Here is a 24802-nt window from a genome sequence, read left to right as displayed (position 1 = left end):
CAGCGCGGGGCCGGGGGACCAGGGGGGCTGAGGCACCCCAATTGCCCCCTCCCCCTTTCCCTGCCCCCTTCCATCCTTTCCTTCCATCCTCCGCCTTGAGGAAGGGGATTTATTCAAATTTTATTTAAATCCCCGTCTCTGGAGGGTCGCGCGCTGGGGGGAGGGGGAGAGGGCGGGGGCGCGCGCAGGCTGGGGGGGCGGGGCCGGAGCAGCTTCCTTCACCCCCCTCCACTCGCCCGGTAGCCCTAGGGCAGGGGGCCGCAGTCCAGGGGCGGGCCCAGGGGAGGGGGGCAGGTTACAGGGACCCCCCCCTCCCCGGGAACCGGCGGTGGGCGGGGCTTGAACCCCGGAAACGGTGGGGGGGGCCCAGGCCTGGCCCTGGACCCCTTGGGCGGTGGGGGCCGGGAAGGGGCCAGTTAAAGGGCCGGGGGCGCTGGGGAGAGGCGGGGTGGGGGGAGGGGAGCTGTGACTCGGACCCCGGACTGAGTGGGGCCCGGGCAGAAGCCGAGCACCCTGCGCCCGAGGAGCCCCCGTTGGCCTGGGGGGGCTGAGGGACTGAGCCCCCCAGAGCAGGACCTCCCCCTGGAAGGGCCGCGCCGCAGCCCGTGGGAGGGCCTCGCCCCCGGCGCCCCCCATCTCCACTCGCCGCCGTCCCGGCCTCCGCCGGAGGGAGGGGCCGAGCGCCCTCGGGGGGCCGTGGACCCCGGCGTTCTGAGCGTTCCGCGCCCCGCGCCGCCCGGCCCCCCCGCCGCCGATGGCCGCCGACCCGCCGGGAGCTGCCGAGAAGGGAGAGATGGCTCCCGGGACACGTGTGAGGTGGGTTCGTGCGGCTCCTCCTCACCCCCAGACCCGGGCAGCTCCCACTCCCATTCATCCTCTGCCCGGCCTCTCTCTACCTTCCCCGCCCCCAGCCTCGCCCTCTCTTTGCTCCAAACTCCTCGTGCCCAGCCCTCCTTCCTGTTAGCGCTCAACCCTGGGGACCGGCCTTCCTTCCTAGACCCTGCTTCCCCTGGCAGACCCCCATCCCCGCCTGCATCGCCGCCCTCCAGGCCCTTCCCCTGGAGCGCTGGAGGGCCCCCTCCCCCCATGGATGGGTCTGGAAGTCCCTGGAAAGGGGGAAGCTAGGGTAAGACTCTGGCCACGAAGAGACCCCTCCAGGCCTGCTGAGTCTCCGTGGGGTCTTGGAGGATCTGGTTTCCATGGGAAGGGGAGCCCAAGGGATTCTAGACAATTCGGGATGGAAAGTAGCCTGGGAAGCTGGGGGGCGGGGGAGAAGACATGTCGGGCTGAGCCCATCCTGAGTTCTGTGGAGATGTCAGGGGGATTCTGGAATCCCAAGGAGTCTGTGAGATGGCCCAGACTGACCTGAGAGATCCACGAGGAGGGTGTCTTGGGGCAGAGGGAGCTTTGTTGGGGGAGCAGAACAGTTGAGGTGTGGGGCTGAGGAGGGCCTCTGAGGCAGCCTGGGGAGGAGGGTGTCTCAGAGCCCTGAGGGTGGGGGAGGGCAAGCATCCTACTGGGTCTGTTGACAATGTATAGGTTTGGGGTGAGAGAGATTGGGCGGCAGCTGCGTGTGAGAGAGAAAGGAGGGAGGAGGAAGGGTCTAGAGCTTCTGCCCAGGAATTTGTGGGTATCTGGAGGGAAGTGTGGGGGAGTTGAGGTTGGGGAATGCTTGGGGGGTAGTCCATTTGGGTACCGGGGGAAGAGTTGGGGTCTCTCTGAGGAACTCCACAAACAAGGAACCCCGGCTTTCCAAGGAGCTTTGGTGTGGAGGTGTCAGAGCCGAGGCCGAAGGCCCTTCCTCCTCCTCTGGGTAGCCAAGGGGGTGCTGAGGAAGGGTTAGAGGAAGGAGGAGTGAGGTCAGGAGGCCGGTTCTCAGGCTCGCAGAGGAGCCAGGTGAGCTCTTTGGAGAGAGGCCTTGAGTAGAGAGAGTGGTGCCCCCCCGACCCCCCCCAGGAGGGACAGTCTCCTTGTTCGTGGTCTCCCGCACCCCGGGACAGGGGTAGGAGAGCAAGCTCTGGCTGCCTAGGAATGGGGGGAGCTGCTGCGAGTGTCCTAGGCCAGGGCCTCCGTGGGCCCACCTGACCCTGTGTCCCATTCACCCACAGCCCTCGGCGTTGCTGACGCCCCCAATGTCGTCGAGCAGCCGGGGGCCGGGGGCCGGAGCGCGCCGACGCCGAACCCGCTGCCGCCGCTGCCGGGCCTGTGTGCGAACTGAGTGCGGGGACTGCCACTTCTGCCGAGACATGAAGAAGTTCGGGGGGCCCGGGCGCATGAAGCAGTCGTGCCTGCTCCGGCAGTGCACTGCCGTGAGTTCTGCCCCCGGCGCGCCCGACACCCCTGGGGGCCGTGGGTGCCCTTCCCCAGCTGGCCCGGGTGCCCTCCTGGGCTGGCTGCTTCCTCGCGCTCACTGTAGAGTTCCTGTTCGTTCACACAGTCGTACGCTGTCCTGTTCGGATGTCCAGCAGGTCTGTTTTTGTCTCCAGTTCCAAGCAGGGGGCAATGTTAGCGCCCAGAAGAATCTAATGTTCTGCTTACCTTCATGTTTTTCCCGGCTTCAGAGGCACAGACCCAGAGAGACCTCAGCCCCTCTGTACGCCTCCCTAGAGGAATGTGTGCCCAGGGGCCCACTCCCAGAGCTGGCCCAACTGAATAGGTCTGAGCCTTCTCTGGCTTCTTCCTCACCTGCCAGAGTGGTCTCGGATTTGAGGCCAGGCTTACCCTTTGTGTGACCTTGAACAAACACATTGAACCTCGAAGTACCTTTTCAGTGAAACCTTTCCTTTGCTGAGCCGTAAAGATGAAGCAGTAGCAGAGATGTGAGTGTGCCCGGCACACAGTAGGGCTCAGAGAACATGAGTTCCTTCCACGGAGCTCCCCAGAGCTCCAGGATGTGGCCCTTCTCGGGCGGCCTTTTCCATCTACCTCCTCCTGGAGGACCACCACCACCTTTTCCCTCCAACCCCTCTGCTGCCTCTTTGCCCTAGAGCCCCCCCTTCTCTTTCTTTGTCCCCCAACCATGGCCTTGCTTTCCTGTTCCTCCTTTCCCTAGTCCTTTTTCCTCGGGCCTGTCTCCCAACCTTCAGCATCCCTCAGATGACTCCGTATTACCCTGCCCCCCACCCAAAGTCAAGTTGTCAGAGGGCTGCTCTCTCAGGACCAGCCAGCTGCCTTTCGCATTCCCAGGAGTCTTGCCAAAACCTGATTCATTGTAGGGTCCAGGGCAACACTTGGGCTGCCCATTGTGCAAACTCCGAATCATCCCAAGCTGCAGCCACAGTCTCCTGCCGCTTTTTCTTGCAACAGTATGGTCCTATTTGCTATGGTTTCTATCCTTTCCCCAAAGCCAGCAAGAGTTTCAGGGTCACACACACAGACCCTGATTCCAGCTGCAACATTTGCAACCGTGATAACAACTATGTATCCAGTGCTTCCCCGGGTGAGCTCATTCTTCCAAAGGTCCTGCAAAGGAAGAATGCCTAGCCCCATTTTATGGATGGAGACATGAGACGTAAGGAGGTTAAATCACTTGCTCAAGGTCATACTGTCAAAAGGGAACAAATTCAAGATTTAACCCAGATGGACCCATGGGTTCTGAACCTCATCCCGCAGCTGGCCAGGCTCCCCGGAAGGAAGGGTCTTCCCCTGTCACTTGCTTTCTGGGTCCCTAATACTCCCTCTTCCCCACAGCCCGTGCTCCCACACACAGCTGTGTGCCTCTTGTGTGGGGAGGCTGGGAAGGAGGACACAGTAGAGGGAGAGGAAGAAAAATTTGGTTTGAGCCTCATGGAGTGTACAATCTGCAATGAGATCGTCCACCCCGGCTGCCTGAAGGTGATGGCCCTGGGGGCCCTGGAGTCTGAAGGTGATGGCCCTGGGGAGCGCTGCCTCTGGGTTTCCCGGCACGCTCCATCCACTCCCTGCCCTCTGCCTACAGATGGGGAAGGCTGAGGGTGTCATCAATGCGGAGATCCCTAACTGCTGGGAGTGCCCTCGATGCACCCAGGAAGGCCGGACCAGCAAGGTAGGGGTGGGGGCTGGGCTGGGTGCTGGGTTCTGCACGGACAGTGGGCTGGGGAGCTGGAGAGAACCTCAACCCTAGCTTCCATCTCCCCAGGATTCAGGTGAGGGACCAGGCCGCCGCAGGGCTGACAACGGCGAGGAGGGCGCCAGCCTGGGGAGTGGATGGAAGCTGACGGAGGAGCCGCCGCTTCCGCCACCCCCACCCAGGCGCAAGGGCCCCTTACCTGCTGGGCCCCCCCCAGAGGACGTGCCTGGGCCCCCCAAAAGAAAGGAGAGGGAGGCAGGGAATGAGCCCCCCACCCCAAGGAAAAAGGTGAGCCAGGGAGCATGCTCATTAGGTCCAGCCCAAGGGATTCTGGGATTGGTAGTCGAGTTCCTTTTCTGGGAGGGTAGGCCTGGGAGGCTGCGCTCCGGTTCCCCAAGGGGTTGTGGGGGGATGTCGTTCAGGAACTTTGGGGAGGGTGGAGCGAGCTGGGTGGGGAGGAGAGGTGCAGGTGAAGGCAGCTTGGGCTGGGCAGGGCAGCCTGGGGAGCCCCGGGTGCTTCAGGTGGGAGGGGGAGAGCATGCCCAGATGAGCTGCCACCGAGGAGGAAGGAGGGGCTGGGAAGGGCCTGAGGGGAAGAGAGCAGCGGAGAGCATGCTCAGTGAGCCGGGACGCGGGTGGGAAGGGGAGCATGCTCAGAGTTCTTCCTGAGATGGGGGCTTCTGGGATTTGTAGTCTAAGAACCGAACATGACTCTTGGTTTTGTGGCCTGCGAGGGGCTGATGGGGTCTCGCCCTTTCCCCACATTTCCTTCTCGCTCTGGTAGGTGAAAGGAGGCCGAGAGAGGCACCTGAAGAAGGTGGGTGGAGACGCCTGCCTCCTCCGAGGATCGGACCCAGGCGGCCCCGGCCTTCTGCCCCCCAGGGTTCTGAATCCGAGCCAGGCTTTCTCGTCCTGCCACCCTGGGCTCCCTCCCGAGAACTGGGAGGTGTGCCGGGGACCCCCCCCCCCCCACCTTTCCTTGCCTCACCCTCCAGCCTAGAGACCGAGATCTGCCCCTTCCTGCTCACCTTGTCCACCCCTGCCCCGTTTGGCCACAGTGGGCATCTGGGCCCCTGGGAAGAGTGGAGGGGGAAGGGGTGGGTTGGGGCCAGGCCACAGGACTTCCCAGCAACCCTGGGGGTGTCATCTGACCCATCTGCGTCATGTTTCCAAACCTTGAAGGGAAAAGAACTGAGTTCAAATCCCTGCCCACTGATTCCCTGTGTGGTCTTGGCAACTTGTCAGCTGCTCTGAGCCTCGGTTCCTCACCTGTGAACGAGAGGACACCACCTACCTTATCCACCCATCCCACAGAACTGTTTACATCTAATGAAAGTAAATGAGATTTGTGAACTGTGAAATGTACTTAGGTGTGAGGAAGGCGAGGCCCAGAGAGGTTAAAAGACTTGCCCCAGATCACACAGCAAAGCTAGAAATCAGCTATCCCTTTGCACTGACGCATGAATGCAAGGGTCGGCCTGATTGTGTTCAAATCCTGCTTCTGCCGTTTGTTAGTTTGTAACCTTGGGCAAGTCACTTCGTCTCTCTGAGCCTCTGTTTCCTCGAGTGTAAGAAAAGTGGCCCAGGTTGCCACTCCATTGGAGCGCTGTGAGGATGTGAGTCCATGGGCATGAGGTGCTCTGTCCCTCTCATATCGTTGACTGTCAGGCACTCGGAATCATCCAGGCCAGCGTTCCGTGTTATGGATGACGAGGCCGGGGCTTCCCAAGGTCACACAGAGAGTCCATAGCAGAGCTAAAGCTCAAAATGACATCTCTAACTGTTCTCCGTATTTCACAGCCTTTGAAAACTCTTAAGCTATTGAAACCCGTAAGGCTTCTAAGTCTTTGAATCAATATCTTCACATGACAGATAAGGAGGGATGTGACGTGGCTGAGGCCTCACGCCGCTCAGGGGCAGAGTCAGGGCTGGAACTCAGGACTGCCTCTTGGGCTGCTCCTCCCCTGCTCACTCCTCCGGGCAGGCGGGCGAAACTGCATGTCAGACCCTAGAGCGGCCTCCCTCCATCTCCTTGCAGAAACCAAAGCCGCCTTTGGCCTCTGCCGAGGGCCCGGCCGTGCCATCCCCGTCGCCGCAGAGGGAGAAGCTCGAGCGCTTCAAGCGGATGTGCCAGCTGCTGGAGCGGGTGCCCGACACGTCCTCGTCCTCCTCGGACTCGGATTCCGACTCGGACTCTTCGGGCACATCGCTGAGTGAGGATGAGGCCCCTGGCGAGGCCCGGAATGGGCGCCGGCCAGCCCGGGGCAGCTCGGGCGAGAAGGAGAACCGCGGGGGGCGGCGGGCTGTGCGCCCTGGCAGTGGGGGGCCCCTCCTCAGCTGGCCCCTGGGCCCCGCCCCGCCGCCCCGGCCCCCGCAGCTGGAGAGGCACGTGGTACGGCCCCCACCTCGAAGCCCTGAGCCCGACACGCTGCCTTTGGCCGCTGGATCCGACCACCCCCTGCCCCGCGCCGCCTGGCTTCGTGTCTTCCAGCACCTCGGGCCCCGAGAGCTGTGCGTTTGCATGCGAGTCTGCCGGACTTGGAGCCGCTGGTGAGTGGCCTGGACGGGCCTGGGTTCTCACTTGCTGTAGGACCTGCAGCGGCAGGTCATGCCCTCTCTGGGTCCCGTTCTTACTTCGCTACTACTCTTGTGTCGCGTATGCATTCCAGTCTGATGCTTCCCCAACTGCTGCGTGCAAGCTCCTTTGCATCGCTCGAGCTCATTTAACTCTCAGAACAACGCTGTGAGGGCAGGTACTATTATTCCCTTTTACAGAAGCTGAGGTCAAGGTTGTGGAGAGGAGGTAGTGGGACCAGGAATTTGAACCCACACCCCATGGCTCCAGAATATTTCCTCCTAAGAACCGTCATTTTTGAGTGTTCCTGGGGCAAGTGTAGTGCTCAGTGCTGTCGTACGTCACCCGATTTGCTTTGCACAGTCCTTTTGCTGAGGACAGTCTCACCGGAGGGTCCATTTACACGTAACTGAGGGGGCCCTGCCCTCTCGGGGGCAGCCACATTTCAGGCTCCTGCCTCCCCTCGTTCCTTCTTCGTGCCCCAGAGCGGCTCCCCGCCACCCCGTCTGCCCCGCTGCTTCCGGAACCTTCTTTGTTCAGAAATGTCCGTCATCTTCCCAAGCCCCGGGCTTCTCTCCGATCCTGCCCCGACCAGATCCTCCCCAGGCCCACGAGACCACCGCAGCGTGCTCTCCCCTCGCCGAGCACGCGGGGACCCTCCGCACACCGGCGAGCCCGCGCTCTTTTCTCCATACTCGTGTTCACAGTGCTTGCTCGAGCGGGGTGGATACTGTGTCTGTTTTATCTGCGTGTTCCCAGCCCGGGACCGGGGCAGTGGAGGCACCCAAGAAGTATTTCATTAAATGAGTACGTTCAGGCTGTTTCCCAGGCCCTTACTGTGGAGGAGGCATCCTGGCGGGCACTTTGCAAATCGGGGACTAACGTGTTCCTTGTAATGGCAGCCCAGGGGGAGCAGGAGGGACACCTGGTGTCCCGGTGCCAGCGGCTCTGGAGGCAGACTGCCTGGGCTTGACTCTTACTCTTGCCCTGATAAGCTGACAGCCGCTGGGGGCGAGTGTCTTAACCTCGCTGTGCCTCAGTTTCTTCTTCACCTGTTAAGCCTGAAGAAGCGAAGTGTTCACTTCATACATCTTTGTGAGCTAGTGTACGCAGAGAGCCCAGGACAGTTCCCAGAAAGTAGGAACGACGCAGCGCCCTAGCCGCGCCCAGTATCGTTCCCTCAGTTGCAGACACTGACTGAAAGCACAGACTTTACGTCCTCAGACTTAGCCGGGAGCAGCTGCCGGTCTGCCTGCAGCCTGGAAGCTAAGAACAACTGCCGGGGACAGCCGCCCCGCGCGTGTAGTGACCGGCGCTAGGTCTGCCGAGGCCTCTCCAAGGCCTGCTCTGGGCTTGGCAGGAGGGATCCAGGACTGAAGAGGACTTAGTTTCTCCCTCAGGGAGAGACTTGTGACTGGACGTGGACGAAGCAGCGGACCCGAGGCGGCACCGAGGTTCCCAGCTGGGGCCCTGGAGTCTGGCGCCCGTGGGTGTCCTCTGTGCCTCCTGTCCTGCCTGAGTGTCTAGCGGGGGGGGGGGTGGCTTTACCTTTCAAGGCCTGTTTTTTCACCTGGAGTCTAGGCTTCATACTCCTGTCCTATGGGGAGTAAATAAAGTAGGGCTTACCGAGCCCTTAGCACAGTACTTGGAAGGTGCTAAAGCCTCAGTAAAATGGTGTTTTGGGTTTTTTTTAAAGATGTATTATTTATTTGACAGATCACAAGTAGGCAGAGAGGCAGACAGAGAGAGGAGGAAGCAGGCTCCCTGCAGAGCAGAGAGCCCGATGCGGGGCTCGATCCCAGGACCCTGGGACCACGACCCGAGCCGAAGGCAGAGGCTTTAACTCACTGAGCCACCCAGGCACGCCAAAGTGGTGGGTTTTGATAAGGATGAGAGTAGGCTAACGCAGGTACAGGAGGCTCTGTCAGGTGCAGGCACAGAGACAGGGACAGGAGGGGTAGAGAGGAGGACTTGGGCTGAGAACTTTTTAAAAGCAGAGCAGCTTGTGCTCAGTCACTAAATGGCTGTTAGAGCACCAGGGTGATGACTCTTCGGCTGAGTGTGTGGCCCACGAGCCTGGGTGGGCAGCAGTGCCATTCCCCAAGCTTGGCAGTAGCAGAGGACGAGCAGATTCTGCGAAAGGGAAATGCTCAGATTGGACACGTTTTTGTCCAAAAGGCGTGGGGGCTAGTCAGTAGCTAGCAGGACAGCAGGTGGATGTACACATCTGATGCTGGAAAGATCCAAGTTTGGAAGTTCCCCCGTAGGTAGCAGCTTCCAGAAAGAGGGCAGGAGACAGAATGTCAGTGTTTGTGAGTTAGAGAAAGAGCAGCCAGAGACGTGAAGGAGATGGTGGAAGTGTCCTGCAGGAGAGAGACTGAGGAAAGAGTGAATGAGAAAGTGTGGGAGTTGGCGAGAGGTCGTGGGGGACCAAGGACCAGAGGTGGCCGTTGGGTTTGCTGCACGAGGCCCTGGGGTCCTCGGCTGTGCTGCGTGGGAGTAGGGACCAAAGCCATGTCCATGGGCTTGAGGACATCAGCTCCACGGCGGGGACTTGATCTGTTCTCTGCTGTGTCCCTAGTTTCTAAGATGGTGCCTGGCATGCAGGAGGCTCTAAGACAATACCGGTTGGACGGACGGGCGGACGGACGGACGGAAGTGAGGAAATGAGGATGGTGTGTGGAAAGAGCTAGTGAGGGTGGAGGCAGAGAGAAATCCGTAGGTAGGAGAGCAGGAAGTTGCAGGCTTTCCTGTCTGGTGGCTTCTATCTCCTCTTGGGACTGGGAGGCAAAGTGACTGTACCAAGAGCGAGGGGAGGGCTGGGCAGAGGAAGCATGGTGGAGTTGTTGAGGCGCAGAAAAGAGGGTTGGAAGTTTGGAAGACGGGGAGAGAGGGTGGCCAGGAAGGGACTGTACCCTTAAGTCGAGGCCAGTGGGGGCTCGGAGGGAGGGCCCGGAATGGGTGGGGGCGAGCACAGCGGAGGCACCAGCGAGGACAGAGCGCCGAGAGTAAAGAACCAGCCTGGGCTGCAGCCCAGAAGGCTGGGAGCTCCTGGCAGACATCAGCCGGGCGGGTGCGTCTGCATCCCCAAGGCGCCCCTGCAAGACAGAGGTTTAGGATCAGAACTCCAGGTTCGGGAGGTGGGCTCAATAGGGGGCTGACTCAGTCGGCGAGGCTGGAGTCTAGGGAAAAGTGAACTGGGTTAGGGAACTTGGACATCACGCCCTAAGGCCCCTGAGTGAGGACAGGCGTGCCTCCTAACAGTTCTCCCTGCCCCTCCCCTTTGTGTCATTCAGCTTAGAAAGGACCCATCCGTGGTTCCCTGCTGCCCTCACACTGAATTCCCACAGCCCTGCTGGACATTTAAACACATACAGTACGTCAGCGAGTGCACTAAACGACAGACCCGCCTGGCATTGCGGCCCGCCTTGCCACACCGTGCCCGCCCCAGGCCCCTTCTGCAGTCTCCCCCCGGCCCTTACCTCCCGCCTCCTCCCTTAGACCTGGCTCAGGCTCAGTCCAGAGCAGCTTGGGTGAAAGCCTGGCTCTGCCACCACTTAGTAGCTGTGGGACCTGGAACAGAGAGAGATCACAAGTACACAGAGAGGCAGGCAGAGAGAGAGGAAGGGAAGCAGGCTCCCTGCTGAGCAGAGCCCGATGCGGGACTCGATCCCAGGACCCTGAGATCATGACCTGAGCCGAAGGCAGAGGCTTAACCCACTGAGCCCCCCAGGCGCCCCGACACTAGATCTTAATCCCGTGGTCATCACCACCTTCCTCCAAAGGTTCCTTGCCCTTTGTTCCTGCTGCTTGAGTTTCTCCGAGTGCTCCGAGTTCTGTGTCCTAGGCCTGGCTGCTGGCTCTTCCCCATGGGAGCATACACTCTCTTCCTCCCCTCACGGTCTCCCTGGGAGGCTCCCTGTCCAGCCCTCGCTGACTCTCACTAGATCCCTTGCTGCTTCAGTTACCGTGGACTGGCTGTTTCTCCCGTTTCCTGACAGCCCAGTGGAGGCGGTCACTTAGGATCCGTAGGGCCCTGAGGGATCATGGGCTGCCCCCCTGGTCATTCAGGGGCAAAGGGACCAATTAGTTCAAGCTAAGAAAGGTCATGGGAGACTTCCTGGGCGAGGAGACACTGGGACTGGCTGTTGAAAGCTTGGGTAGTTTGGCATTTTGGTCGGAAGCACGACAGGCGCCGTATATGTTGGCACCAGGCAGCCTTGTGTGTCTGTCGGCTGGCAGGTGGTTCCGTGTGGCTGTTGTGGAGTATGTTCTAGGAAGAGCTGGGGGGCCTGTGTGTGCCCCTGGGGGGGAAGGTTTCCCTCTCTAGCCGTGGAAGATCCAGAAGGGCTTCGGGGTGATCGTGGCAGTGGAGCTGAGACTCCAGACTGGGCAGGAGTTCGCCGAGTGGCTAGAGACAAGGGGCAGAAGCTGGGTTGCGGGTAGGCAGGGTGTTTTCCTTTTCTGTTTTCTAGTCCAAGAGCTTTGCAAGTGGAGAAGTGGAGTCGTTGGGCTTGAAGCCTCCCCAGTAATTCCCTAAAATGTCAGACGGGAGAATGCCTGGCAGTCTCAAGTGGCACAGAACCCTGCTTCATCTTTCTGTCAGTTCTGAAACGGAAGTCTGTCCACTGGGTGCTGTATAACACCTAATGCTTACCTCCCTGTTTTACAAAAATAGTCTTCAGACGGTAGCCTAAAGCCACAGCAGCACCTGCCCAGGATTTGAGAGACCCGGTTAGTTTTCACTGTACAGGTTTCTAAGGTTAACATTTTTATGTGAAGAAATACTGATTTTAAGTGCAAGGAGGGATCGACTGAAAGATAAGTTCATGTTCCGAGAGAACGGGAGAGCAGCTGACTACGCGCCAGGAGTGGGCACCCCCTGCTGCAGCCCAGGGCCTCTGGAGGGGAGAGCCCTCAGAATGGGGCGGGGGTGAAGGGCAGGAAGACACAGCTTCCCGGGCCTTCCCCAGCCCTGCTGCTTCTGACGCAGCCCGTCCGGCCCAGTGGGAATTTCCTGATGTGCTTTTGAGAACTGGAAGGGGAGTTTAGACCGAGTCTCAAGGAACCTTAGTGTGCCACGGAGCGTTCACAGATGACCTTGGGAGAGCTGGGGAAGGGTTCCTGGTAAAAATAAGTTTGGGAAACCCTGCTCTGGTTCACTGCATGTTGGGCCCCTCGGGGCCGTGAGGGATCAGGGAAGCTCTTTCACTTTGTGCAGGCCTCGGTCGTCTTTGGAACTTGGATTCCTGGGCGCCACCGCGCCTTCCGTAAGCACCGAGCCGGTAAATGAGAAGCCGTAGGTGACGTGGGCTGTGGGGGAGCGCTCCGGGGACGCTTCATGGACTTCCCACCAGCTTCGCACCATTCGCTGGTGCAACAGATGACCCCTGGCATGGGGCTGGGTCCCGGCGCTACCAAAGGGGAAACGCCATCCAGCCCTGGAGGGCCTACATTCTAGTTGGAGGGATACAGTAACCCGAGACGGGGTAAGGGGGCTGTAAGCTGAGCCTTGGGCAGCTGGCCATCAGGATGGGGCAGATGCGGCTCAAAGGCAGAGATGAGTAGAGGAGATGCGAAGTTCCCACGAGTCCTCATAACTTAGCCAGGGAGAACTCCAGAAGGCCCAGGTGGGGGTGGTGGAGGCTGCCAATACATCAGATACAGCGTGTGGGGTGTTTGTGTTCTGGCTGCTTTAGAAGCTGTAAGGGCCACAGACTCCGTGACCTCATTTGCTCTCGCGGTAGCCCTGTGGGGCCCCTGTGGGGCCGGCTGCGTCTGGACGTTGGAGCATCAGAGGCTCAGGGAGCGGAGTGGACCTGCCTGGGGTCTTGCATTCGCGTAGTGATGAAACTGAGCCCCAGACCTGGTGCTCTCGGCCTGAGCCCGGGTACTTCCTGCCACCCCTGCTGTCGCTGTGGGCCAGGACAGAGCCGTGGCCGGGGAAGCCCTGAAGGAGCGGGTGTCATGGGCTCCCTAAGAGCTGAGGGCTCTGTCTCCCTCTCGTGGCCGATAGGTGCTATGACAAGCGTCTGTGGCCTCGAATGGATCTGAGCCGGCGAAAGTCCCTGACTCCACCCATGCTCAGTGGTGTGGTTCGTCGCCAGCCCCGAGCCCTGGACCTCAGCTGGACAGGTGTCTCCAAGAAGCAGCTCATGTGGCTTCTGAACCGTCTGCAAGGTAGGGCGGCATGGCAAGGTAGGGCAGGGTGAAGAGGGAGTCGGTCCTGGGATGCAGTGCCGACTTCCGGCCTCCCCGTGCAGGCCTGCAGGAGCTGGTGCTCTCCGGCTGCTCCTGGCTCTCTGTCTCTGCCCTGGGCTCAGCCCCACTGCCGGCCCTGCGGCTCCTGGATCTCCGCTGGATTGAGGATGTGAAAGACTCCCAGCTCCGCGAGCTGCTCCTGCCTCCGCCAGACACCAAACCAGGTGTGGCGTCCGTTGGCTCATTGGTAGAACGGGTTGGCCAGGGGGGGAGGTATGAGGCTTCCAGGGTCTCTTCTGACTCGTGCCGATGTTAAGAGATCCGAAGAAAGGGCAGAACACATGAGTGTGGTGAGGAGGCCTTGCGTGGCTGCCGTTCATTCCTTTACTTAGCTGCTGTGCATTGGGCCCTGCGGTAGGAACTGTGGGGAACAGGATGAAGGGGAGGTAGGCCCGGCCCCCCAGAGGGGAGAGAAGTACATGCTGGAACATGGTAGAGGACAGGCGGGCGACATAAGAATTCTGGAAGAAGCCAGCGGCATGGCCGGTGGCACATAGGAGTGAAGTCACTGGGTGTGGTGGCGCTACTGGAGAGCCTCCTCCAAAGGGAGCAGCGGCAGTGGCCATGAGAGAACGCAGGCCCGGGGTGGCCGGTCCCTTCCACTCGTCAGGAGGAGCCAGACACTGGATTTTCCTGTGAAATATCCTTGGTTTTAAAAGATGGCAGCTAATAGAGCATTCTTCTAAAATTCACGCGTGGATCAGTACACATACAAGCGAGCCATAGAATTGGCCTCTGTGCCCTCTTGCCCTACAGTAAAAGGACAAGGGTTTCCTGAGGGAGTGGAGCAGAAGCAGGGAGACGGCTGACTTGGAAGGTTGCATGGGGCTGGTGGTATCATCTCCCAAGTCAGGCCAGCTACCTTTTCACCCCGGGTCCAGCCCAGGGGCCCTGTCAGGTAAAGACGGCTTTTACTATTGAACATAGACTCTGGCCTTAGCTCCGTGTCAGGCCTTGGAGACCTCAAAGAGCCCCAGCCCCTACCCTGATAGAACCCCAGTGATGCAGGAGAGAGAGAATCGGAATAGGAGGTCACAGGGTGATCCGACCGAGGCTGTGGTTGGGTGTGGGGAGCAGTGAGAGAATCCCTCCTTGAGGCCAGGCTGTTCGAACTGATCCTGGAAGGGACAGGGTTGTCCCGGGAGTGAGGCAGAAATAAGCACTTCGGTAGGAGAGGAGGCCTGTACTGGCAGCAGAGGCAGGTCCCAACGGAGGTGTGGGTTAGGCGCACTGAGGCCTGGGCCTTCCCGTCTAACCAGGAGATGGGATGCTCACAACAGCTTCTCTGGCCCCCATAGTCTGGCCTCCACACTGATGCCGGGGGAACCGTCAGAAGGCACACCTGTCCATGTCACCTCTGTGCTCTAAACTCTTCCTCATAATCCCCCAGTGCTCTTTGGATAAACACTCCTACATTGTCACCGAGGCCCGGATGGTCTGGCTTCCACTGACCCCTGCCATCCCCACGTTTCAGCCCCTTCAGCCTCCTTGCCAAGATTCTCTCCAGCCCTCAGGCCTTTGCTTAGTCCTCTTTGACCAGAACGCTGTATCCCCCTTTGTCTAATTAACACCTAATCATTCTTCAGGCCTCAGCATAAATGCCACTTCCTCCTAGAAGCCCTCCATGATCCCCCCCACCAGATCAGGGTTCCTTTAGCGCTTTGGGAGCGCCCCCCCCCAGCTGTGACTGTGTGGTGGTGAAGTGTTTGATGAAAACCCATTTCTTCTCCCCGAGTTCTAAGCTCTGGGAGGGCAAGGACTGTACTCACTCTAGAGCCTTGCTTTCAGAGCTTATTTTTCGGTCCCTTCTTCCCACCCCGCCCCCCTCACAGCAGCCTTGGAAGGAGGTAGGGAAGCATCTAGGATTCTTCTGGACAAGGCACCAGAGGCTCAGAGGGGTTGACTGACTGCTGCGAGTCACACAGGCAGAGCTAGACCAGAGAACTCCCCCGTTGCAGCTCTCACCGGAATCGGCCTGGGCCAGGAAGGTTCGGGTGGGGATGAGGGTGAGCACTGGGAACCGTGGCTTCCCTGAGGTGAGAAAGTGCCGGTTGGCATGCACACTGACCCCAGTTCTTCCTGCCTGAACTACCCCAGGAGCTTGCAGAGATGAGCCTCCCAGGCCCTTGGGACCTCCTCTAGTGCCCTCTTAGCTCGGCACCCTGGCTCTGTGCAGTACTCCTCCAGCAAAACTTACAGTGCTGCTGCTTCCTTGTTCTTGTCCCTGCCGTCCTCTGCCTGGCCTGCTCTCGTCCCACTTCTCACGTTCAGATCCTTGAAAGCTTAAATCCTGTCATCTCAGTGAAATCCTTGCAGATGCAGAAGCCAGAAGTGGCCTGCCTGTCCTCTGCTTCCCTCCAGTGGCTTTTAACTGTGCCCCAAGATCAAGGGCATCTGTAGATGTATCCTTCCCAGGCTCTCAGCTCCTCAAAAGAAAAAAACGAGGTGGAATTCAGTTTGCCAAGTCAGGTGCCCACGGAGATGGCCTGGCAGGTGACAGAAGGGATGGGCTCGGTGAATGACTGGAGGGAGTAACATCTTGCAAGCCAGTGTCCAGCTAGCCTTTTCCAGGTGCCCAGCTAGCCCACTGGTGCCAGATCTTAGGATTTTTCAAAGAAAAGGTCTAGCCAAATTCCTTTATGGAAGTGTCCTTTTTGTAGCATTCGGTATTAACATAAGAAAAATGTCAGCGCTCTGCCGATTCCGTAACACGTGTGTGTAGACTAGTTTCGTGAGTTGGTGATATCTGATCCGTTGTATCTATGGCCAGGGCTGGTGCCTGAGGGGCAGATAGTGCCGTGGTGTTTGGTCTGGCGTCCTCTGTTCAGTCCTGCGGCCTCGGACAGATTGTTTTAATGATTTGAGCCGCAAAGTTCTCATCTGTAAGCAGGAGTGATAATCGCGCAGCTGTGGTTCTTCAAGCAGGGTCCAGACGAGCAACATCTCCGTTACTGCAGAACTTTGCAGAAAAATAAACTCTGAGGCCTCCCTTAGGTTCCCTAACCTCTGGGTAGGTCCAGCAACCGTTGTAGGCAGTCCTCCTAGCCCCTGGCCTAGGAACAGGCCGCCACTTGGCCCCCTTGGCTGGTGCCCAGCCCACACTGAGTGCTTAATTCATGGTGGCTGGTGTACCTTAGGCACTTCGTTTAAAAAACAAAACAAACAAACAAAATAGGGGCACCTGTGTGGCTCCGTTGGTTAAGCGTCTGACTCCTGATTTCGGCTCAGGTCGTGATCTCAGGGGCAATAGGTAGAGCCACCCATTTGGGCTCCCCGCTTAGTGAATCCTGCTTAAGATTCTGTCTCTCCCTCTGCCCCTCCCTGCTCTTCCCCAAACCCCAAATGCGGAATGGGGTAGAGACACTAAAAGAAAAGCAGGCGGCATGCCACATGCTTTGGGTATACAAATGAGGGATGTGCGTTCTTCCCCGACGTGGGACGAAGCGGTCACTAACCTCAGAGCTAAAAGCCAAGGACACCAGCCCCGCATAGGACTGAACACCGGTGTCCGTGGACAGAGTCGCAGAGCAGGGTCACCTGTGGAATTTGGCCCAGGTGTTTGGGAGTGTGGGCGGGGAGTTGGGAACAGAGACAGGGATGAGCCCTTACAGGAACTGGAATGTTCTAACCAAAAAGGGGCGCTCAAGAGTTTCTAGTAGAGGAGCGATGGTGCCCCACTTTTTTTTTTAAGATTTTATTTATTTGAGAGAGAAGAGAGAGCACGGTGGGGCGGAGAGGGGGAAGCAGGCTCCCTGCTGAGCCGGGAGCCGGACGCAGGACTCGATCCCAGGACCCTGGGATCATGACCAGAGCCAAAGGCAGATGCTTAACCGACTGAGCCACCAGATGGCCCATGTCCCGTTTGTTTTTGAGCACCGCTCTCTTGAATGCCAGGAAGGAGAGGAGAGACGTGACTGGGTGGGGAGGCTGGGGCAGGGGTCCCGGCAAGAGTGCCGTTGTCCCCGAGGGGTGTCTGGGGATGGAGAGAATGGGACCCGGCTGGTGGTGTCGCCAGTGGAAGGAGAGGGAGGTAGCAGGGGACCCTGGGGCGGCAGTTCTATCAGAGACGGCATTTGTCAGACGAGGGAGTAGTACGGAGCACCGACGTCCCTCGCTAGGGGTAGAGCAAAAACAAGACAAAAATTCCTGCTCTTGGGGAACTTACTCTAGTGGGAGGAGGGGGGTAAAAAAGGTCCCATGGTAAGAAAAGGGGAAACACGAATGGCAGGGAAGGGGTAGGAGCAGGTGGGATGTCACCAGATCAAATGGAGTGATCATGGAGGGCCTCGCTGAGGACGCGACATGAGCAGTGGACAGAAGAAATGAGGTCAGGTTGTGCAGGGGTTTGGGAGAAGACTAAGCCGTGTAGAGAATGCAGGTGGAGGCTCCGCTGTTGTGGAAGCAGGTTTAGGGGCTGGTGAGGCATAGGAGTGCCGACACAGCTGGTCTGGATGCCTGGGGGTGGGCACAGGAGTCGCCAGCGGTGCTGACCTCTTCCCTGCCTGCCCAGGGCAAACGGAGAGCCGTGGGCGGCTGCAGGGGGTAGCAGAGCTGCGCCTGGCGGGCCTGGAGCTGACAGATGCCTCCCTGCGGCTCCTGCTGCGCCATGCGCCCCAGCTGAGTGCCCTGGACCTGAGCCACTGCGCCCACGTCGGGGACCCCAGCGTCCACCTCCTCACAGCCCCCACTTCCCCGCTCCGCGAGACCTTGGTGCACCTCAATCTTGCCGGTAAGCATCCTGTGTGTCCGTCCCGCTGGTGTGCTGGTCCCCGTGGCCAGTGCCCACCCCCCACTAACCTTTGTGGTCTCGGCTCCCACTGCCTCACCCCTCCCCAGGTTGCCACCGCCTCACGGACCACTGCCTCCCGCTGTTCCGCCGCTGCCCGCGCCTGCGCCGCCTAGACCTGCGCTCCTGCCGCCAGCTCTCCCCTGAAGCTTGTGCCCGGCTGGCAGCCGCTGGGCCCCCTGGCCCCTTCCGCTGCCCAGAGGAGAAGCTGCTTCTCAAGGACAGCTAGTTGGGTGCCCCCCACCCTCCCCCAGGACTCATCAGGAGCCTGGACCTCGGGCCTTCGTTTTATCCCTGCCAGGAGGCCAGGTTACCCACCCCATGACTTGGGATTCCTGCCCAGGGACTTGAGCCAGCCTCCCTCCCCATCCCTACCCCCTGCACTGATATCTCTGGGGGTCTCTCTTTCCCGTCCACTCTCCCTTCCGCCTGCTTCATTGTCCATCCCCTGGGGGGAGTGGGTCAGAGGTACGGGGGGTGCTGAGCCAAAGGGATGGTGGGAGGGGGGTAAGGTGCAAGTTTGAGGGAGGGTAATGGGGCAAGGGTATCTGCACACAGGATCCTGGGAGCCGGGGGGCTGGGGGAGGTGGAGCAGGGCTGGGGGGGGGGGGCAGAAAGCAGATCACCAAGGGTTCAGGGAACAAAGACCAGATACTTGGAGTTCGGGGGTGGGGGTGGGGCCAAAAAGGGAAACCAGAGGAGCAATTGGGGATCCACGTGTCAGAGATGGGGGACTCGGGGAACCAGGGGAAAGGCAGGGCTGAGTGAGGGGTGGGGGCAAAGAGCAGGCGTGGGGGCAGTAGGACCCCCTCGGGGTCACACCCCTCTCCTTACTCCCTCCCCAGATTTCAGTTCTTTCCCCCCCAACCCTGACTCCTTGAACGTCACTGACAATGGCAGCTATTGCGAGGAGTGGGGGCCGCGGGCCTACCCGCTGTTCAGCGCGGCCCAGGGGAGTGGTGAGGGGTACCCCAGCCCCCTACCCGCCTCCCCGCACAATACTTGAACATTCATCTGTACTGAAGTGTTACTTGAACCGGGGGAACCTCGGACCTGGGGGAGCCGGAGTGAGGGGACTGATCGGCTTGGACTGAGACTGGACCGGTGGGCACCCAGCTTGGACTGCGCCACCCCCCAGGCTCTCTCTTGCTTTACTGTATGGAGCAGCTCCACCCCTCCTGACCTGAGGTGGGGGTGGGGGTGGGGTGCCAGCCCGATGATGGGGGAAGACGGGACTCCTCCAGCGTGGCTCTTCCCACTCTTTCATCGTCATGGAAACTTGTATCCCATTTGCCCAGGGAACTGCCACTCCTGGTTGCCATGGAAATAGCAGCCAATGGACACCTCCCGAAGCCAGTGCTAAGGCTGGAAATGGCCCCTCTTAGTTGCCATGGGAATTTAGTAACAGACTCTTGGCCCTCCCCCACCCCTCCTGGGGCGGGGGCGGGGCTTGGGGAGCCAGGGGGAGGAGTTGGGCCAGGTCCCGCCCCTCCGCCCAGCCCTCCCCGGGGAGCCGGGATGTACCACGTAGGGGAGGGGGGAATCTATCCACATACCTCAGGTAACAGGGAGGTGCGAGGGTGGGGGGAGGGACTGGGCGGACCAAAGGCCGGAGGGGAGGGGGTTCTAGGTATCGCGAAAGGCTTGAGGATGGGGCCGCTTGGGGGAGGGGTGGAGGCAGCCCGGCGGGGGCAAGTTGGTGGGGGGTCCCAGCCGGGCTGGGCCCCTGGGCCCCAGGTCTGTACCATACGGTTTGCTATAAAACTCAAAATCTTCCAGCCAGGGCCGCCGCGTTCGTGTGTGTCTCTCCGGCGCTGGGGTGGGGGAGCGCTGGGACGACCGCAGTGCTCATCCTTGGGGCCTCCTGGGGAAGGGGGCTGTTGGGTGCACCCGGGGGTCCTTAGGACCTCCTAGCTTCTCGGAGCTGATGCCGGACTCCCTGCGATCCCTGCCGGCGGATGGGTTCCCCTCTTCCCGGCTCGCCGTTAACGGAAGGGGTGTGGACGTCTGGGCATCTGGGGGGTGTCCGAGGGTGCCGGCCTGGCCCGGGCCCCGGAACTCCTGGCCCTACGCTCGAGCTCGGGCGCCTGGGTGGGGGCGAAGCGGCCGGGGTCGCGAGGTCCCTTGGGATCTCTGCCGGCGGTCTCCCCGCCCCCTGGCTCCGCCCCGTCACGTGGCCGCGCCGGCTCCGCCCCCGCCCCAGTTCTGGTTTCGGCCGCTGCTCGGGCTCGGGCCCCGGCGCTGCCCGCGGACGCCTGCGCTTCCTGCTCAGCCCGGGCGCCTCTTCCCGGGCGCCGGCCGCCGGCGTCCCTGCTCGCCCCGCCGGGGGATGGGGCCTTCCGCCGGCCTGGGCCGCCCCTCGGGGGGCCCCCGGGGCGACTCGGCGCCCCCGTGACCACCCGGCCCGCCCAGTGCCGCGGCCCCCAGGATGAAGGGCGGCGAGGGGGACGCGGGCGAGCAGGCCCCGCTGAACCCGGAGGCCGAGAGCCCCGCGGGCTCGGCCACGTACCGAGAGTTCGTGCACCGCGGCTACCTGGACCTCATGGGGGCCAGTCAGCACTCGCTGCGGGCGCTCAGCTGGCGCCGCCTCTACCTCAGCCGGGCCAAGCTCAAAGCCTCCAGCCGCACGTCCGCCCTGCTCTCGGGCTTCGCCATGGTGAGGGGAGGCGGGGGCTCCCGGGCTGGGGCTGGGGCCCGTGGGGCGAAGCGAAGGGGTGCCCGAGGAGATGGGGTGGGCGGAAGGGGCTTTGAAGAGGTAAAGCGGGGCCGACACGGTCCCAAGGGACTACGCGGCTCCCTTCGTGCGCGCGCGAGTGTGAACCCTTGGCGTGAAGTGGCCCCTGGACGTAAGCAGCCCCGAGGGGTCCGGAGGGGAGTGTCTGGGCAAGCGCGGGCAGAGAGGTCCAGGAGCGCGGTTCCAGGCAGAAGCGACTACCAGGTTCCCGCCAGGGCGCCCAGGGCAACTCAGAGCTGCGTGGGGGTGGTCGGACCAGAACTGCGGGAGCCAAGAAACTAAACGGGCTGCGGCAGTGCCCAGGGGGTGGCCAGTCCCCAGCAGCCACAGAGAGTTCTTGGTGGAACCCAGGACCGCTTTGAGCAGAGGGGATGGCCCTTGAGGAAGCTGCTGGGGAGAGGAGGTGATGGGGAAGCGGCTGCATGATTCCTGATCTGATCAACGGCTCGTGTGGGACGGTGACACCAGCTAACGGTCCCCGGTCCCCGCGGTGGCCTCGCAGGAATTGGGGCCGGAGGAGTCAGCAGACACAAATCCTGCGTCCTCTGGGCTTGTGGCCAGCTGTGTGGCCCTGGACAGGCATCCAAATCCTCGAGGGCCAGTGGGAATCTGGGGGACCATAGAGGGTGCGCCCTCTGGAGCCTGCAAATAGCTGCCGGGGCGGAGCTGACTCTTGGGAGCTCTAGATCCCCGCGTGTCAGAGCGGGACACACATCGGAGATGGCTCAGACTGCCTGTTGGCTGCGCAGGCACAGAAACCCGGGCCCCGAACGGGCCATGCCTCTGCCAAGGGTGCTCAGCAGATGAAGGTTGCAGAACGAACCTGAACGACCCTGCATCCCTGAACTGTTGTTAGTGCGGACTTTCCCCACCATCGTGATGGGAAGGAGAAAACAAGCTGGAGGGGATCCTCTTAGGCATAGGTGGAGATGGGGACGGATAGAGGGGTCACGGCGCTCGGTGATCTGCGCTAGTCTCTGCCCTGCTCTTGACCAAAGCCTTTGTATTTGAACGAGGAGAGGAAAAGTCTATCCCTAGGGGTCATCCAAGGTCTCTGGTTTTCTGTATGGGCCAGCCCACTTTCCCTGACACGGAGTCCGCTAGGGACGAGGAAGTGGCTCCCTTTCACCTGTACTGACCGCAGAGAGAAGGAAGTGACTTCATGGACCCAGCTGAGGGAGGTCCCCAACCCCCACCCTTCCCACGGTCAGCCTGTTCCCAAGCCTGCTGCTGGACTTGCAGGTTGCTGGGGCGACAACTTAAATGCCAGGTCCTTCTAAAGACCAGATGAGTAGGTTCTGAGGGCAGGAATGGCCCCAGTCCTGACGGGCAAGAGCAAGGCTGGGTCAGACTCTGGCAGAAACCAGGCCTAGGCCTGGCCCAGATCTCCGTCTGTGGAAAACTGCGAACACTCGCCATGGCCCAATTTCCCAAAATACTTAGCCTTGTCTCCCTGCCACCACCCTCCAGGCTGTGTACCTTCTTCCTTCCCCCAGCCCGAGAGCAATCGGATGGATCCTGCAAGAACCAGGCCTGGGGAGAGATCTAGATTCTGGGGTCTAGGTAGCCTGGGTTAGAAAAACACGATACAAATTGTACTGCCCTGTCATGCAGTACCAGCTTCTCTGTGTTTCACATTTATTATTCTGTGAAGTAGGTACCACTGCTATGGCTGTTTGACAGTTGAGAAAACAGGATCAGAGATGTTAAGACACCTGCCCAGGGTCCCACAGCAAGGACGTGGCAGAATTTGAACTTAGATAGTCTGGCTCTGGAATCCGAATTTATACAACCGTAGAATCATAAAAGCAAATGTTTGCTAAGGACAGGCAGGTACTGTGGACGCCAAGTTGGCTGAGTGGGGACTGTGGCTATCAGGAGATCTCATGACCTGTCCAAGGGAGTGTTCATGAGCCAAATCTAGCTGTAGCTGAAATGGAGGAATGTGGGTCTGGTGTAACCAGATCTTCCAAATTTTCAAGAGGAACTGGAAATAAGGATATTTATAGGAAATCTCTTGAGTTTTAAAAGTACAGACTAGTTTCTAAAAAAACACACTATGAGCCAAGCAAAACATGTGTGTAAAGTTGGCTGGGTTCATGGTACACCACTTTGCAAACTCTGCCCTTGGACTTCATTCAGTGTTCTTAAGAGCCTTGCTCTCCCCTAGCAGGACTGGCTGACAGGACTGGGGCCAGTCCTGCCCCCAGAACCTCTTAGCAGTGTTTAGGCCACTAATAATAACACCAGTATTAATAACAGTTAATAACCCTACTAATAAGTAACAAACACCTAGTGCTTACTGTGTGCCTTATACTGTGCTTAGTGCTTGGTGTACATTATCTCGTTTAATTTTCACAAGAACCCTGTAAGGCAAGTAAGGTGCCATGATCAGTCCCCACTTTCCAAACGAGGAGATGGAGGCATAGAGCGAAATCACTTGCTCAAGATTCCATGGCTTGCAGAGCTGAGTGAACCCAGGAAGCCCAGCTCTGGAATCTGCTTCTTTTTTTTTTTTTTTTTTTTTTAAGATTTTATTTATTAGAGAGGGAGAGGGAGAAGCAGACCCCCACTGAGCAGGGAGCCCAATATGGGGCTCGATCCCAGGATCATGACCTGAGCCGAAGGCAGACCCTTAACTGGCCCAGCCACCCAGGAGCCCTCAGAATCTGCTTTTTTAACCCCCATAACAAGGAAAGATTTTCAGCCGAAGTGTCAGCCCTCTCGATAGCCAGGTGCAGAGACCAAAGCCAGAACGACAGGAAGCCTTACCACCGTTCTAGGCCCTAGGGATACACCGGGGATGTACAGCAGCAGGCCAGCCAACCCTCAGTCCGTCTCCTCTGTCCCCACAGGTGGCCATGGTGGAGGTACAGCTGGAGAGCGACCACGAGTACCCGCCAGGCCTGCTGGTGGCCTTTAGTGCCTGCACCACCGTGCTCGTCGCTGTGCACCTCTTCGCACTCATGGTCTCCACGTGTCTGCTGCCCCACATAGAAGCCGTCAGCAACATCCACAACCTCAACTCTGTCCACCAGTCGCCACACCAGCGACTGCACCGCTACGTGGAGCTGGCCTGGGGCTTCTCCACTGCCTTGGGCACCTTCCTCTTCCTCGCTGAAGTTGTCCTGGTGGGCTGGGTCAAGTTTGTGCCCATTGGGACGCCCTTGGGCACACCGGCCTCCGTGGTACCTGCCTCCCAGGTGCCTGGGACTCTGTTACCACGGACTACCTCCCTTAGTCCAGCTTCTAAGCCCTCGTCTGCCTCCGTAGCTCCGTCGCAGTCTGAGCCGCCGGAGGCCTGCCCACCCCGGCAAGCATGCGTTGGTGGAGGGGCCCACGGACCAGGCTGGCAAGCGGCCATGGCCTCCACGGCAATCATGGTACCGGTGGGGCTTGTGTTCGTAGCCTTTGCCCTGCATTTCTACCGCTCCCTGGTGGCACACAAGACCGACCGCCACAAGCAGGAGCTAGAGGAGCTGAGTCGTCTGCAGGGGGAGCTGCAGGCTGTGTGAGGCCGCTGCGCGCCACGGGGGCCAACACTGCCTCCCTCTGGTCCGCAAGGGGACCCAGGTCCACGGGCCCCATTCCCTGCCCCTGCCTGGGGCCACTTCTTGTGGCCACTCTCAGGTAGAGACCAGATTCCTGCCTTCAGGGTCCTTGGGGCAGCCTCCACATTCCCGGGGATTCTCCCTATCGGTTGATCCCAGTCAGGCTACATCTGGGCTGGGAGGAGCGAGGAAGTCGAAGGGCGTCAGTCCAAGGATCCTGGTAGGTAGAGCGGAGGCCGGAGACCTGGTCAGACCTTTGGTGCTGACCCTTAGCCACTTACCCCCATCCAGGATGTGGAGGCCAGAAGGTTGCACACCCACCCAGCTGCCTCAGAATGTGGTCAGCCCTTGCTTTGTTTTTGTAGAATCTACGTAGGCATGTGGGGGAGGCTTTTCCCCATCGCCAGGTCTTGATGGGTTCCGGTGCTTGCTCACCTGCCGCAGACGAGGACTTGGGGGGCTCTACCACAGACGTCGGGCCAGCATTTCCTAGGAGGAGCCTTCCTGGTTTGGGAGGTTCAAGTGCCTGCTCCGCTGCCCTAGACCCACACTTGAGCTTCTGGTTCCTACTCTCCTAGGCTAGGGCCGCCGAGGTGTGGAGCCGGAGGGCCTCTGTGACCACCTGACTCCCGAGCAAGGGTCGTGGGGGGAGAAGGTCCCGTCGCTAGCCCTTGGAATACAGAGCTGTTCCGACACTGCGGTTTTGATGCACCTTGTTTTGTAGAATAAAATGCGTTTCACGGATGTCTCTCTGGCTTGGAATGGGGTGAAGGGGCCGCCTCCTTGGGATCAGGGGACTCTCTCTTCTTTTAAATAGTTTATTCATCTGAGACAGCGCGAGCAGAAA

At 60.0% G+C, this 24802-nt stretch overlaps 2 protein-coding genes across 8 annotated transcripts; both read left to right on the top strand.

The window, feature by feature from the left end:
- The first annotated feature begins 513 nt into the window (after nt 1-513).
- Nucleotides 514-19454, top strand: FBXL19 (F-box and leucine rich repeat protein 19). Of its 7 annotated transcripts, none has more exons than XM_082714330.1 (11): nt 514-816; nt 2109-2309; nt 3691-3834; nt 3938-4024; nt 4103-4336; nt 4833-4994; nt 6087-6598; nt 12640-12803; nt 12887-13048; nt 17395-17613; nt 17721-19454. In XM_082714330.1, exons 2-11 carry the CDS (start codon nt 2133-2135, stop codon nt 17897-17899), a joined length of 2040 nt encoding a protein of 679 aa, XP_082570456.1. In that variant the 5' UTR covers nt 514-816; nt 2109-2132; the 3' UTR covers nt 17900-19454. The 7 variants fall into 7 exon arrangements, with proteins under 7 accessions (XP_082570456.1, XP_082570459.1, XP_082570457.1 ...); XM_082714333.1 differs by having other exon boundaries at nt 515-816; nt 4118-4336; nt 4833-4865; XM_082714331.1 differs by having other exon boundaries at nt 515-816; nt 4118-4336.
- A 408-nt stretch (nt 19455-19862) lies between these two features.
- ORAI3 (ORAI calcium release-activated calcium modulator 3) lies at nt 19863-24699 on the top strand. The gene is made up of 2 exons (XM_082714429.1): nt 19863-20326; nt 23260-24699. Exons 1-2 carry the CDS (start codon nt 20099-20101, stop codon nt 23917-23919), a joined length of 888 nt encoding a protein of 295 aa, XP_082570555.1. The 5' UTR covers nt 19863-20098; the 3' UTR covers nt 23920-24699.
- Nucleotides 24700-24802: the final 103 nt, after the last annotated feature.

Source organism: Mustela nivalis (assembly GCF_964662115.1).
Source record: "Mustela nivalis genome assembly, chromosome: 19".
In the NCBI taxonomy this organism is placed as follows: Eukaryota; Metazoa; Chordata; class Mammalia; order Carnivora; family Mustelidae; genus Mustela; species Mustela nivalis.
This window is presented reverse-complemented; position numbering and strand designations above follow the sequence as displayed.

Excerpts from the sequence above, each read along its gene's own strand:
- ORAI3 (XM_082714429.1), top strand. The coding sequence starts at position 20,099 with ATGAAGGGCGGCGAGGGGGACGCGGGCGAGCAGGCCCCGCTGAACCCG. Across the intron at positions 20,327-23,259 it reads TGCTCTCGGGCTTCGCCATG|GTGGCCATGGTGGAGGTACA; the intron begins GTGAGGGGAGGC and ends CTGTCCCCACAG.
- FBXL19 (XM_082714330.1), top strand. The coding sequence starts at position 2,133 with ATGTCGTCGAGCAGCCGGGGGCCGGGGGCCGGAGCGCGCCGACGCCGA. Across the intron at positions 13,049-17,394 it reads TCCGCCAGACACCAAACCAG|GGCAAACGGAGAGCCGTGGG; the intron begins GTGTGGCGTCCG and ends CTGCCTGCCCAG. Across the intron at positions 17,614-17,720 it reads GGTGCACCTCAATCTTGCCG|GTTGCCACCGCCTCACGGAC; the intron begins GTAAGCATCCTG and ends ACCCCTCCCCAG.